Here is a 15,645-nt window from a genome sequence, read left to right as displayed (position 1 = left end):
ATGATGCTGGAGATGCTGCTGCTGCCTTACCCCCTGCTGGGGCTGCTCCTGCTGACCCTGCTAGGGGCCGCTCTGCTGGGGACTGCCCTGCTTTCCAGGCAGCATGCTCCAGCACGGAACAAAATCCCCAGGGCACAGAGGCGCAGGGAGGTGGCGCTGCAGCAGATGGCAGCCCTGGCACAGCGTCTCCGGGAGCAGGTGAGTAGACATCAACCCCTGAAGCACCCAGCCTCAATCCCAACAGGTGGGTCCTACCTCAGGACACACCCCTCTCATGGCCTCATCCCCTTCAGAAGACAGAGAGCCTGGGGGGACAGTCCCCCATTCCAGCTCTATGCTAGATCTTTGTGTCACCAGTTCCTCCCCATTTATGTCCTTCGAGCCCCTTGTGGTCGGGGGCAGTGTGTTTTCTCTGTTCTCCTAGTGGCTCAGTAACATGGTGGTGTGCACTTGGGCTAATTGTTGAAATAAAATAAACTGATGGAGAAACTGGAGGCAGGAGGACAGGCCTCTTTCAGCTCCAGACCATCCCCAAATCCCACTGAATCAGGAACCCTGGTCTACATATTCTCCCTCCCGTGGGCCACCCACTGGGTTTTGCATATGTTTGCTGAGCACCTGACAGATGCAAAACACAGGGGGGGGGGGGGGTCAATGGAGATGGGCTCCTCCCGGGAAGTTATGTAACTTAAAAGAGGGTTTTGACAGCCCGGATGGGGTTATTTCAAGGCCTTATGACAGCCATTATGACTGGGTTGGAATGTGCAGGTGAAGTAACTGAGCCCTGGGTGTGTCAGCAAAGCCCAGCTAGAGTGGTCAACAGAAGGGTGGGAAGGAGGGGCACAGAAACAAGCTCACGCTGTGTTTGCATTCGCTGTATGGCCTGGAGGGTGTGACAGCCTCTTCTGGGCCATGGGCTCCCTGACTGCTCAGGAAAGGGTGGGCTTCTGGTAGCTTAGGGTCCCCGACTTTAGTTGATGGTGGTGATCTTCCTTTGGACCCTGGGATCGGGGGGTGGTGAGAGCACCTGAGGTACTGTCCCCGTGACCTGGAGTTCCTGAGTGTCCTCTGCCGTCCCCCGGACAGTGATTGATGGCCCCAGTGCGCAGCTTCTCTGCTGGAGCTGCTGCAGCTCCTGAGAATGTGTATTAATATTAATTGGGGCTAATTAGTTGGATGAATCAATCTGCCCCTAGAGAACAGCTGCCCCTCCTTGGTTGATGGGAAGGAAATCGAGGCTAATGGGGTTGCTGTGGCGAGTCAGCATGATGGAGAGGGTTCTGTGTGCGTGTGGTGACCCCAGCTGTGTGCGGTGTTGGGTTTAGGTTCCTTTACTGCTAACACCAGGGCCTGCCTGTGTGTGCTTCCTGCTGGTGAGTTATTATGTGCTGCTTGTGTTTGGTTCAATGCCTGTGGTGTGTGTCTGGCTGGGTGTGTATGTGTCGTGTTACTGGTTTGGAGTGTATACATCTAGATATGTTTGGGTCTGAATGTTTGATTGTGTTTATGTGAGGTTATGTGTCTGATGTGAAAGGACATCTGGTTCTGTATGTGTCTGGACATCTGGATGGTATACGTGTGGGCATCTGGAATATATACCTATTGGGCTGGGTACCTGGTGGGGCTGTGTGTGTCTGGTTGGCTGGGGGAGTGGAAAAGTTTGGGGTGAGGTCACCCATAGTGTCTCCAGCCTTCCCTCAAGGCTATAGGCCTATTCTCTCCCCAAGAAAGCTATCACAGGTCTGTCCTGGGCACCTCCCTAGTTGGTCACTCCTCCGCCAGGGATACCCTCAAGGCCTCATATGTCCAGCTTTATGCCTCAGGGAAGTGGGAGGCTGAGACATAGGCAAACCCTCGTAGGGTTCAAACAGACCCAATTCAGTTCATTTTAGCAAAATTTCACAGATGGCTCCTGTGGTCTTGTTTTCTGCTGAACTCCGGGACAGAGATCTGATGTCTGACTCAGATATGTCTTAAAGATGTTCTCACTCTGGGTGGGGTGTGGTGGAAACAGAGCTGTGCCAACCATAATGGGAAGCAACTCAGCCAAATGTGGTGACAGCCAGATGCCTATGGAGCTGTGGGACTTGGCAGGAGGGGTGCTTTGCTCTTTTTGGAGCAGGTCATGTGGGGAAGGTTTCAAAGAGCTGAGCCTTGAAAGATGTATGGGAGTTTCCCAAAAGGAGGAAAGAACAGGGCAGGCGATGCCAAGCAGAGAAAAGCGGAGATAAGGGGCTGCTTCTACAGAACACAGGAAAAATCTGCCGGTCCGCTTGGGGAAGCAGACAAGCTGCTCATTCCGAAGGCTGCTTACCAGGAGGCTCTGAGCACTTCAGGGGGAATTGGCTGCCCTGAGGGTTGATGGTTTTTACAATATTAAGCATATTTAACCACCACTTTGGAAATAGTAATAATAAATCAACAGGCTAAAAACTTTGAAATATGTATTTTTTGGTTTTCAAACCATGATAGAAGGCAACACCAGGTGAGTGTGGAGAAGGCAGATGTCCCCTGGGCTGTGGAACTGGGCAGGAGGTGAGATTTGTTCTAAACTAAACTATATATGAAAACAGCTTAAAAGTGATAGAAGTTGAAGCTCAATTCTTTCATCAAATGATTATAACAATTTCCAAATACTTTCTTGATTTTTTAAAAAACTTGTGAGGGTCTTTTGATGTGGCTCTCATCTTGTGAAGGTGTCTCTCTTTCAAAGCTCTCCCAGTAACTGAGTCATTGGTGACTGGAAACCTCATTAAGCAGAGACCCTTCCTCTCCCTCCTCCTCCTCCTCCTCCTCCTCCTCCTCCTCCTCCTCCTCCTCCTCCTCCTTTTCCTCATCTCTTTCCTCCTCCTCCTCCTCCTCTTTCCCCTCCTCCTCCTCCTCCTCCTCCTCCTCCTCCTCCTCCTCCTCCTCTTCCTCTTCCTCCTTTTTTAGAAATAAGTGATAAAGATTAATTCATGGGTATGAAAACTGGAGACATAACTAGGCAAAAACCCAGAAATGTTTCTGAAGAAGAATGAAAAGTTAAGTTCTAATAGTAAAACTAGAGGCCAGTGCACATAAGGTCCCTAGCGGCTCCCTCTTCCCTAGTGCACCGCCTCTTCTTCCTCTTCAGTAGAATCCCGGAGGGGGGGGGGGGTCCCCATTCCTACATTCTTAGCTCTGTTATTGGTTCAGGATGGTTATCAGTCAGATGTCAAGTGACCTGGATGACTGATGGCAGGTGGTCTGGAAGATGCACACCAAGAGGTCTGGTTACATCCGGTGCTCTGGGTAATGACGTCAGGTTAATGCATTCATGAGTCCTTCAGAGGTAATCAGGGGGTTATCTGGAGATCTGATGTATATCCAGGCACTGACGCAGGACTGGAAAATTCAGAAGTTTAAATTCCCAGGCTAATTAAAATGAGAAGAGAATCACTTCCTCAGCCTACTTGACTTTAGTATTTAGCATCTTGACTATACTGAGTCCACTTTACCTCTTCGCTCTTTCCTCGGGACCTGGAGGAGAGATAGGACTGAGAAGCTAGAGGGGAGAGATGGCATCGGGTGTGGATCCCTGGTTGCCCAAGAACAGACAACTCAGGTTACATAATTTGGCTTTCTGCCTACTTCCCCTGTTTACATTTTAGCAACTGAAATTCCACTCTCCCACAGGCTCTTCTTCCATCCATTCTGCTTCTATCCCCTGACCTTCCAGGACCTCCTATGGTCCCCCAGCTCCAGCTGCCCTAACCCAGACTATCCAGTGACTCAGCAAAGGGAAAGCCCTGTCTGTGCTGGGGGAGGAGAGGGAAACTGGTTTCATTCCTTTTTTTTTTTTTTGTCTCTGTTCACATTCATCTCTCAATAGAGTGGAGTAGACTGGAGGGCAAACTGGGCCTTCTGAGGACCAACCTTGCGGGTGGGCCAGCAGGGGCTTCCTGTCTCCAGCTGAGGGCACATGTTAGTGTGTGCGTGTCACAGGTGTGTAGGAGCTGTGGGTTTTGGCAGGTGGGGTGGAACAAGAGATGTCATAGATGATGAAAACCACAGCAATGCAAAAAGAGGAGGAGATACCGGGAATGAGATGTGGAACCAGGGCTTATTAGGAAAGGGCAGAGTCAAGGAGCAGTGGAGATGACTTGTCCTCCCCACCCCGGCTCCTTTGAAGTTCCACTCCCACCCCACCACATCCTCTGCTACGCAGCATCACCCTGGTCCCGGTCCTCGTCATCCCCATCTTTGACTGGCCCATCCTGCCACCCTGCCTGTGTTCCCAACAGCTTCTCCTTGTTTCCCTGAGGCCACTTGAGGGCCTCCATATGGTGATTCAGGACTTGAGAAAGAATTGTCACCTCTCCCAGCATGCGACCCAACTTTCAGGTCTCACTCTGGCTCTGGAATCACTGTAGGAAGCTGTCAGGCGGCTTCAAGTACCTCCTCAGAGCTCCCTGTCCCCCCCCGCCCGCAGGTGGGTGTGGGGACTGGCCATCAGGGCTGCAGCCACGGCCCCAGGGCAGGGCCGGGACAGGTTGTCAAAGTGCCAGAGGCTGCCCCTCCTTGCTTGTCTGGAGTGCTGAGCCCTGGGCTCTGGGTCCCTGTGAGCCTCCTGTGCCTGCTCCTAGGCCTGCTGGTCTGGCTCTCACGCAGTTCCTCCTCCTTGGCCCTTGGCTCACTCTCTAAGGAGCCACTGCTCTTCCTCCTGCCCTTATTCTGTGGGGGATGCACAGCTCCCTTTGCCTCAGGCTGCTGCTGGCACTTCTGGGCATGTTCCCGGCCGGGTGATCTGACCAGGCTAAGAAGGACTCGAGTTCCTGGGCCTCAAGGGAAGCATCGTTTTGGAGCTGCCCATTGACCTCCTGCCACTCGTCTTCTAGTTCTCCCTGCAGCTTCTGTCTCCACTCGTTCTCCCTGTGCACCGCCTCTTCTTCCTCTTCAGTAGAATCCCAGGGGGGTCCCTAGCCCAGAATTTGCCTAGGAGTCTCCCATTCTTATTCTTTTATTTAAAAATTAAAAATACATATATTTTTATTGATTTCAGAGAGGAAGGGAGAGGGAGTGAGAGATAGATACATCAATGATGACAGAGAATCATTGATTGGCTGCCTCCTGTATGCCCCACACTGGGGATGGAGCCCACAACCCAGGCATGTGCCCTGAATCATGACCTCCTGATTCATAGGTCAATGCTCAACCACTGAGCCACACCGACTGGGCTCTACCTTCTTATTTCCATAGCAGAAGGACAGGGACTCAGTCTAAGCATCGGGGCCCAGTGTGTGGCGCCATTTTCCCTGTGGCTGTCCTGGTGGGCAGGGTCAGGAGCTGAAGAAGCAGACAGAGGGCAGGGGCAACGTGGCAGGCACAGGCCTGGTGCAGTGAGGGGTGGGGGGAGAGAGGGGCTGCCTAGTATCTAATTTCTACATCAAGGCCTGGATGTCGCTGGAGGAGGGTGTGGGCCAGACAAGTACCTAAGGAAGCACACTGTCTAGGCACTAGCCGAGGGAAGTGGAAGTCTAAGCAGACTTACAACATGAATGATCTCATTCCCTGGGTTGAGTTCTTGCTCATTTTCTGCTGAACCAGTAGCAATTACACCCACAATTGCCAGCTCCCCAATGCCCTCTGAGATTTTACATAGTCAACATCTCTGTTGACAGTGAACTCATATATATTGCCATGAGGATCATATTAAATTACTTTGACCCTAATAGTACAGGCCACAGTGACAAGTTGTGTAACATTATAGTTAAGAGTGCTGGACTGCCCTAACTGGTTTGGCTCAGTGGATAGAGCGTGGGCCTGTGGACTGAAGGGTCCCAGGTTCGATTCCGGTCAAGGGCATGTACGTTGGTTGAAGGCACAGAGTGTGCAGGAGGCAGCTGATCGATGTTTCTCTCTCATCGATGTTTCTAACTCTCTATCCCTCTGTTAAAAATCAATAAAATATATATATATATATATATAAAAGAAGAGTGCTGGGCCGCCTGACTCTGACACTTACAGCGGTGGACAAAAGTAGGTTTACAGTTGTGAATACGTCAGCATAGTTTACTCTTCTTTTATTATTATCTACTACTGTAATTATTATATTATTTTCCATACAAACAACTGTAAACCTACTTTTCCTAAGCATGTGTATTTTAAGTAACTTCTCTGTGCCTTAACTTTCTCATATCTACAATGGGGATGATGATTATAATAATAGTATTCAAGTTAATAAATGTTTACAGTGGTGCCTGGGTACCTAAGCACTATCTACTAGTACAGTGGTCAGCAAACTCATTAGTCAACAGAGCCAAATATCAACAGTACAACGATTGAAATTTTTTTTGAGAGCCAAATTTTTTAAACTTAAACTATATAGGTAGGTACATTGTTATTAACTTAATTAGGGTACTCCTAAGCTGGCCTTTGCTAAAAACGTCCTCAATCTGATTGAGGTATGTTCGCTGAGGTTGACCCCTTCCAACTCTCCCATCCACACTTGTCTTGTATACTTGTTTCGTCTATCTGCTTTCGTTCATCCTATATGTCCACCCCCCACTTCTTCTATCACCACTTCTTCAAAATAGGCTCACCCAGGCCGAAAACTGACTTCTGCGCATGGGCCACGAAGTTTCAATCGCACTGCATGTGCGTGCCCGCACGTGGTATTTTGTGGAAGGGCCACACTCAGCGGGCCAATGAGCCGCATGTGGCTCATGAGCCACGGTTTGCCGACCACTGTACTAGTATGTGATAATTCTCACTTTTGTAATCAAACTGTTGTCTTTGATGAGTGGTCATTTGGTGAGTCAATGAATTTGATCTATCACATGGAAGTGACACTCAACAAGGTTGGTTGAAAAGGTGTGGTTGGGCCTCCCCCATCCTTTCCAGGTCACCAGTGTGCCTGCCGGGGGGTGGGAGGGGCAGAGGAACAGTCCCAGCAGACAGACACTTGCAGGGGCCCTCAATAGGATCTGGTGGTTTGCTCTCTCCACCTCTCCTCAGCTCTCTGAAAAGCTGCCACTTTGCCCTAGCTGGTTTGACTCAGTGGATAGAGCGTCTCCCTACAGACTGAAGGGTCCGGGGTTTGATTCTGGTCAAGGGCACATGCCTGGGTTGCGGGCTCGATCCCCAGTAAGTGGCATGCAGGAGGCAGCCAATCAATGATTCTCTCTCATCATTGATGTTTCTATCTCTCTTTCTCTCCCTTCCTCTCTGAAATCAAATTTTATGTATATATATATATATCTCCTATATAATAAAAGAGAAACATGCAAATTAACCATCCCTATGCTGCGCTCAAGCCACGCCCACAGCCAATCAGGAACGAGTATGCAAATTAACCAACTAAGATGGCGGCGGCAACCGAGCTGGAGTGAGCAAGAGGCTTGGGTTGCCCCCGGTGATGGAGGAAGCCAAGATTCCCGCCTGCCCTGGCTGGCCCTCAGCTCTGCTGAAGGCTACAAAGTTTCAATTATAGAAGATAAATAAATCCCATATACCTGCTTCCAGCCGGCCGAGGCCTCCATTCAAGGAGGGGCTGGGAGCCTGGGTTTCCAGGGGCAACCCAGGCTTTCAGTCAGACCTGGGCTTTGCTCAAGACTACAAAGTTTCAATTATAGAAGATAAATAAATCCCAGAAAAAAAGAAAAGAAAAAAAAGAGAGGCTTGGAGCTTGGGTCGCCGGGTGGCATGGCCAGCCTGAAAATGGCCCTCAGCCCCTCACCCAGGCTGGCCACACCCTCATGGGGTGGGGGGTTCCCCCCGGGGGGCTTGGCCAGCCTGCAAACTGCCATTAGCCCCTCACCCAGGCTGGCCAAGCACCGCAGTGGGGACCCCCACCCTGAAGGGGGTGTGACCAGCCTGAAAATGGCCCTGGGCCCTTCACGCAGTCTGGCCAGGCACCCCAGCGGGACCCCCACCCTGATCTGGGCCACCCTTCAAGGCAAACCAGCCAGCCTCCACCCATGCACCAGGCCTCTTTCCTATATAATAAAAGGGTAATATGCAAATTGACCCTAACAGCAGAACAACTGGGAATGACTGGTCACTATGACCCACACTGACCACCAGGGAGCAGACGCTTAATGCAGGAGCTGCCCTGTGGTGGTCAGTGCACTCCCACAGGGGGAGCTCTGCTAAACCACAAGCCATGCTGATGACTGCCAGCACAGCAGTGGTGGCGGGGGCCTCTCCCTCCTCCTCAGGAGTGCTAAGGATGCCCAACTGCAGCTTAGGCCTGCTCCCCACTGGCAAGTGGACATCCCCCGAGGGCTCCCGGGCTGCCAGAGGGATGTCTGACTGCCAGTGTAGGCCCACTCCCCAGGGGACCAAAAGCCAGCAGGTGGACATCCCCCAAGGGGTCCCAGACTGTGAGAGGGCACAGGCCGGGCTGGGGGACACCCCTGGAGTGCACACATTTTTGTGCACCGGACCTCTAGTGTGTATATGTGTGTGTGTGTGTGTGTGTGTGTATTGCCACTTTCACCAGTGGCCATGTAAGGACAACTGCCAGGGAGTTCTAGCCTCAGGGTTTTAGATGACACTGGGTACTTGCCCACAGGGATGCCACCAGGGGTATCATCTCTCTAGTAGATATGTAGTTTAACCTTCAGTATTGGTGGTGAGCCTGTGGACTGGCAGTGAGTGATGGGGTGGTCCCTGGTGGGTCCTATTGAAAATCCTTAGGGTTGGGGAGCAGGCCAAGGGGTGGGCACAGGCTGGCCCTCCACAGTCCCTGAGGGAATCAGAGGTTGTGCCTGGAGGGCCCCCATGGGCTGAGCATTAACCCTTTACTGCTGGACTGTGAGGAGTCCCAGCAGAGAGCCTGAAGCAGCTGGGGTGGTGGTATGCTCAGGGCAGTGAGTTTTTGCTAAGTGACTCAGAAGGATTTCAATATTTTAGCCACAGTGCAGCTGTGGGGATGCATGCTAACTGAATGCCCACCCTGTCCATGCCTAGGCCTTCCTGAAAGTCCTTGTGGCACACAGGCTGGGGAGTTATATTTAAAAAAATAATTTTTCATTTTTCAATTACAGTTGATATACAATATTATATTTGCAGGCATACAACCCAGTGATCAGACATTTATATAACTTTCAAAGTGATCACCCTGATAAATCTAGTACCCATCTGACACCATACATTTATTCACTATATTCCCTGTGCTGTAACCTTACATCCCTTTGACTATTTTGTAACTACAAATTTGCACTTCTTTTTTTTTTTTAGTTTTATTGCTTAAAGTATTACAAAGGGTATTACATGTTTCCTTTTTTGCACTTCTTTATCCTTTCATATTTTTCACCCAGCCCCCCAAATCCTTTCCCATCCAGCAACTGTCAAAATGTTCTCTGTATCTATGAGTCTGTTTCTGTTCTGCTTGCTTATTTTGTTTTTTAGATTCCACATGTAAGTAAAATCATATGGCATTTATCTTTGTCTGACTTATTTCACGCAGCACAGTATCCTCGAGGTTCATCATGTTGTTGCAGATGGCAAGATTTCATTCTTTTTTATGCCTAAGTCATATTCCATTGTATATATGCACCACTTCTTTTTTATCCATTCATGTATTGCTGGACATTTACTAGTAGGTTGCTTCTATATCTTGGCAATTGTAAATAATGCTGCAATGAATGTATAGACGCATATGTCATTTTGATTTATTTTTTTGGGTTTCATCAGACAAATAGCCATAATTGGAATTATGGGGCCCTTCTTTGTCTCTTGTTTTAAGCTCTATTTTGTCTGATATAAGTATTGCTACCCCAGATTTATTTGTTTTTTCCATTTTCATGGAAAATATTTTCCATCCCTTTACTTTCAGTCATGTGTGTCTTTTGATCTGAAGTGATTCTTGTAGTAGACAGCATATGTAGAGGTAGTGTTTTGTTATCCATTCAGCCACCGTATGTCTTGATTGGAGCATTTAATCCATTTGAATTTAAAGTAATTGTTGATAGGTATGTATTTATAGCCATTTTATGTTTCATATTTTTTATCTTTTCTTTTTCATCTTAAGAAGACCCTTTAACATTTCTTCTAATACTAGTTTGGTAATAAACACCTTGACCTTTTTTTTTCTGTCATAAACTGTTTATTAGCTAAGACTTTTACAAACATTACTTATATTAGAGGTAACAATGGAGCTGGAGAGTATTATACACCCAAGCTGCATGGCAACAACCACCAATAATGTGGTGGGACTTGTGGCCCTTTCTAAGGCAGGGCTCTTGCAGCCTGCAGATGTCAGCCCTCGCATCTCCCTGTGCTAGTGGGCTGGTGTGGTGATCCATTGGGTGTCAGGATTCCTTCTGATAGCCTTATGGAATGAAATGAGGATAACCTCAAAGAATTTGTACACGTGGAGTCTTTACCAACCCAGTAAGAACCCAGGACTCTTAGAGCCCCACAGTGGCATCCAGCTTGCTCACTCCTCAGCAGGAGGCTGAAGGTTTTGAGAAAACTTTAGCTGGTTAACACCATGATGGAAAGGCTTGCTGTGGTCACACCCTTAGGAACTGGGTGTTTGAGGCCACCATGGCTCACATGACATAACCTGCTTGGCCTTGTATCACAGCCTGCATGTTTTATCAGGCTGAGTGGGGTGGGGCTGCGGGCCTGTGGAGTGCAGAGAGCTGACAGTACTGCCAGCAGCTCACCCTGAGAAAAAAGTATGTTACATAGGACTGCTGCTTCTTCCATAGCTCCTGGATGCACTTGTGAAAGCCCATCCTGCTTACCCGATGGCTGTAGCCTCCTTTTGCCTTTTCTTGTCTGGGAAGCTCTTCATCTGTCCTTCAGTTCTAAGTGATAGCTTTGCTGGGTAGAGAAATCTTAGTTGTAGGTCCTTGCTTTCATCATCTTGAATATTTTGTGCCAATCCCATCTGGCCTGCAAAGTTTCTGTGGAGAAATCAGCTGACAGCTTTATGGGAGCTCCCTGGTAGGTAACTAATTGCTTTTCTCTTACTGCTTTTAAGATTCTCTCTTTGCTCGGCCAGTGTGGATTAGTGGTTGAGCATTGACTTATGAACCAGGAGGTCATGGTTCAATTCCCAGTCAAGACACATGCCTGGACCTCAGGCTCCATCCCCAGAAGGGGGCATGCAGGAGGCAGCTGATTAATGGTTCTTTCTTATCATTGATGTTTCTATCTCTCTCTTCCTCAACCTTCCTATCTCTGAAATTAATAAAAACATATTTTTAAAAAAAGATTCTCTCTTTGTCTTTAACCTTTTGCGTTTTAATTATGATGTGTCTTGTTGTAGGCCTCTTTGGGTTCATCTTGTTTGGGACTTTCTGTGCTTCCTTGACTTTTATGTCTATTTCCTTCATCAGGTTAGGGAAGTTTCTGTTACTATTTTGTTCAATTCCTTGCTCTCTCTCTTCTCTTTCTGGCACCCTCATGATGAAAATGTTGGTATGCTTGACGTTGTCCCAAAGACTCCTTACACTATCCTCATTTTTAAAATATTTTTTTTCTTGATTTTGGAGAGGAAGGGGGTGGGGGAGATGAGAGAGAGAGAGAGAGAGAGAGAGAGAGAGAGAGAGAGAGAGAGAGAGAGAACGTCAATGATGGGAGAGAATCATCAATTGGCTGCCTCCTGCACACCCCTAACTGGGGATTGAGTCCACAACCCCGGCATGTGCCCTTGACCAGAATTGAACCCAGAACCCTTCAGTCCATAGGCCAATGCTCTAGTCACTGAGCCAAACCAGCTAAGGCAGTCCTCATTTTTGACACTAAAATTACAACTAAACTAAAGAACAACCATCATTCAGAACCACTAAAATCTGGCTGAATGGAAGACCTATGATTCTTGAATTTAAAAAGAAGTCACATAGAGACTGGTAGGAGGGGCTGAGATGCTGAACAGACTGGTCCTACACTCACATGTGGCAGATAAAAATTGGGAGGGATATCTTGGTTGCAGAGATCCCCATGAAGAGGAAGGGGTCCCGGGGCCCTCCAGTCCAGGGTTGTAGTACCAGGAAGAGAAGTTTCCATAACTTCTGGCTGTAAAAACTAGCAGATATTGTGACTGAGGGAGACAGAGGGCAGCTGGAATCCTAAGCAGTTCCTGTTAATGGGCCTGTGCGTGGACTTACTCGGATGCACTCCTTTAGAGCTCCAACACTGGAACAGCAGCTTGAAATGCACCAGGGATGTACATGGAGGAACTGAATTGTCTGGCATCAGGATGAGAGTTGGCAGTGTGTGTGTGTGAGCTTTCTTCCAGTCAGAAATGCTGGCAGAAGACATTATTCCTTTGATAACCACCCTCCCCCACTACCCGGAACCTCCCAACACAGAGCTTGCAGGCAGATGCCATATTGGAGACTCCATCAATCTGGCTCACATTGTTTGCCCATCCCCTGGTGATTGCCTAAGGCCCCACTCTACCCAACTTTCAATCCCACCCAAGCTGTTTCCTGTGACTTTTCCATGTGAATGGCCTGTCTTTGCTCATGCTTCATATCTTCCTAAAAATCTATCAAACAAGTAGCATCTGGCTTCAGTGTGTCCCATACCTCTCGCTATGTGGCCCCAGGCCTGGCTCTAGCAATACCTGGCCTTGGTTCGCAACTTGGCCTCAACTGGGCACCTCCAAGCTCAGCAGCTATCTGCAGTTCACTTTGTAGCTCATGCCAGGTGGCTCTGGGCAGAACACAGGTGGAGGCCCCAGAGCCAGAGTACCCAGTGGAGAGCTTGAGACCACATTGAAGCACCACCACCCAACTACCTTCACAAACAGCACATTCAAGGGGTGGACTCAGTGAGCACAAAGCCCTGATGAAGTAAGTCCTGTTCTGTTGAGTAAGCCCCTGCACAGCTGGTCCTCCACAGTGGTCAGAGGTCATTGGTCAGTGGTCACAGCCAGTTCTTGCTTGATTGACCTGGGGGTAAATCCCTCCCTTTGATGAGCCAACAATAATCAAGGCTCAACTATAAGAGGAGGTTACACAGCCCACATGTTGATCAGAGAGGCTGTAACACTGGATTCTACAGAACACCTACTACATCAGGCTACTCTACCAAGCCTGGGAGATGTAGCAGCTCTATCTAATACATAGAAACAAACACAGTGAGGCTGCCAAAATGAGGAGACAAAGAAACACGTCCCAAATAAAAGAACAGAACAAAACTTCAGAAAAGTAACTAACCAAAATGGAGACAAGCAATCTACTAGATGCAGAGTTCAAAACACTGGTTATAAGAATGCTCAATTAACTTCATGAGAACTTCAAAAGCATAGAAAAGAACAACTCAGAAATGAAGGATACCCTAACTGAAATGAAGGGTAATTTACAGAGACTCAACAACCAAAAAAATGAGGATAGTGTACGAAGCCTCTGGGACAACTTCAAGCATTCCAACATTCACACTATCAGGATGTTCGAAGGAGAAGAGAGAGAGCAAGAAATTGAAAACCTATTTGAAAATATAAAAACAGAAAACTTCCCTAACCTGGTGAAGGAAATAGAATAAGATGAAGCCAAAGATGTCCACACCCAGACACATCATAATTAAAATGCAAAAGGTTAAAGACAAAGAATTTTAAAGGCAGCAAGAGAAAAGCAATTAGTTACCTACAAGGGAGCTTTCATAAGACTGTCTGTTGATTTCATAACAGAAACTTTGCAGGCCAGAAGATATTGGCAAGAAATATTCAAAGTGATAAAAAACAAGGACGTCCACCAAGATTACTCTACCTAGCAAAGCTATCAGTTAGAATTGAAAGACAGATAAGGAGCTTCCCAGACAAGAAAAAGCTAAAGGAGTTCATTATCACCAAATCAGTATTACAAGAAATGTTAAAGGGTCTTCTTGAAGAATAAGAATAAGAATAGGAGGAAGAAGAAGGAGAAGGAGAAGGAGAAGGAGAAGGAGAAGGAGAAGGAGAAGGAGAAGGAGAAGGAGAAGGAGAAGGAATGAAAAAAGATAAGCAATAAAATGGCAATAAATACATATCTATCAATTGAATCTAAAAAAAAGCAACAACAAAATAAAAGAACAAGCAGAACAGAAACAGACTCAATAGATACAGAGAACATTTTGATGACTGCCAGGTGGGGGTGGGTTTGGGGGATGGGTGAAAAAGGTGAAGGGATTAGTAAGTACAAATTGGTAGTTACAGAATAGTCAAGGTGGTGTAAAGTGCAGCATAGGGAATATAGTCAATAATAATCTATTAACTATGTATGGTATCAGATGGGTGCAAGATATATTGGGATGATTATTTAGTAAATTATGTAATGCCAACGTAAGAAGTGTCCAAACCTGTAAGAATTTTTATAATTTTATTTGAGCCAAACTGACGACAATTGCTGGGAAGCAAAATCTCAATGGATTGAGAAAATGCTCCAGAAAATGACAGTTTTGCATCCTATTTTATACATTACAGTCAAAAGAGGAGGCATAAGGAGGATTTTATAAAATTCATTGGTGATAGATTAGGGAGGTGGGAGAAAGCAAAGTGGGAAAATCTACGGGAATGGATAAAAAACGTTAAATGAAGAGACACATACTTCTTTCACATTGGTGGGCAGAGGACAGTTAATAATTAACATTTATAGCACATAGAGTGGTATATATTTTTTAAAATTTTTTATTAGTTAAGGTATTACAAATGTGTCCTCATCTCCCCCATTAACCCCCATCCTCCCCCCCCACCCCCCACCCCACACACACATAGAGTGGTATTCAGGGAACAAGATAACAATGAGGGAACAAGATACCCTGAGTTGGGCTCTGGTGGGAGATTGTGCCTTGAGGAGTCTGGGAAAAAAAGGATAACTCAGACATTGAAAAGGTACGTTATCTTAGATGCAAAAAAGACAATAGACAGGCTCATTTAAGGTAAAGATCGCCTTTTTGTCAAGGAATATATGGGCCTAGGACTTGACAACCCTCCACAGCTCGCTTTCAGTTAAGAAGTTTTAATTTCAGAGCATAGAGCCAGCAGAGCAGCGGTTCTCAACCTGTGAGTCTCAACCCCTTTGGTGGTCGAACGACCCTTTCACAGCGGTCGCCTAAGACCATCCTGCATATCAGATATTTACATTACGATTCATAACAGTAGCAACATTAGAGTTATGAAGTAGCAATGAAAATAATTTTATGGTTGGGTCACAACATGAGGAACTGTATTTAAAGGGCCAGAAAGTTGAGAACCACTGCGAAGGTAATGGTGAAGATATAGATGACATGTGTTAAAGCCCAGGTTCCCTTACCTTGTGCAAGAGAGTAACCTCTCTGTGAGTCAGTTGTCTTCACTGGTGAAATGGAAATGATAAGAATGCCTGTCCAAGGGTTTTTGTGAGGACTTTATGAATTGGTGCAGGCAAAGTATTTGAAGATGAACACATTGGTGTATCTGAAGAGGAACACATGCTATATGCTGATTTTGAAAACCTTATAAACCACACTGATGAGAATGGTGTTGTAACTTTATTCTGAGGGCAGTTGGGACCTATGATCAGGTTTAGGTTATATAAGATCTTAAAAGGATCACCCAGGTTGTAGTGAAGAGGTTGAGCTGGAGGGGAAGAGACTTGAGGCAGGGGGTCCGATGAGGAGGCTGTTGAGAAAACTGAGAAACACAGAAGGTTCTAGGCAGGAAGGAGGCTGTGGAGTCAGAGGTGGGAGATATGAAGGAGGCAAGAA

The 15,645-nt window shown here is 47.1% G+C and overlaps 1 protein-coding gene and 1 pseudogene across 2 annotated transcripts in view; one reads left to right on the top strand and one right to left on the bottom strand.

Annotated features, from left to right (window-relative positions):
* Positions 1-15,645, top strand: part of LOC308515218 (vitamin D3 hydroxylase-associated protein-like) — a gene marked incomplete at its 5' end in the record, with an annotated part of 28,407 nt that continues 12,762 nt past the window's right edge. The window contains one exon of the mRNA XM_081085785.1: positions 1-198. Coding sequence (XP_080941911.1) covers positions 1-198 — 198 coding nt within the window. The remainder of the gene's footprint in view (positions 199-15,645) is intronic.
* LOC308516934 (large ribosomal subunit protein eL15-like) lies at positions 10,107-10,709 on the bottom strand (annotated as a pseudogene). Its single transcript has one exon. The product of its transcript is annotated as a large ribosomal subunit protein eL15-like (transcript).

Source organism: Myotis nattereri, assembly GCF_964212035.1.
Source record: "Myotis nattereri genome assembly, chromosome: 3".
NCBI classification, from domain to species: Eukaryota; Metazoa; Chordata; class Mammalia; order Chiroptera; family Vespertilionidae; genus Myotis; species Myotis nattereri.
This window is presented reverse-complemented; position numbering and strand designations above follow the sequence as displayed.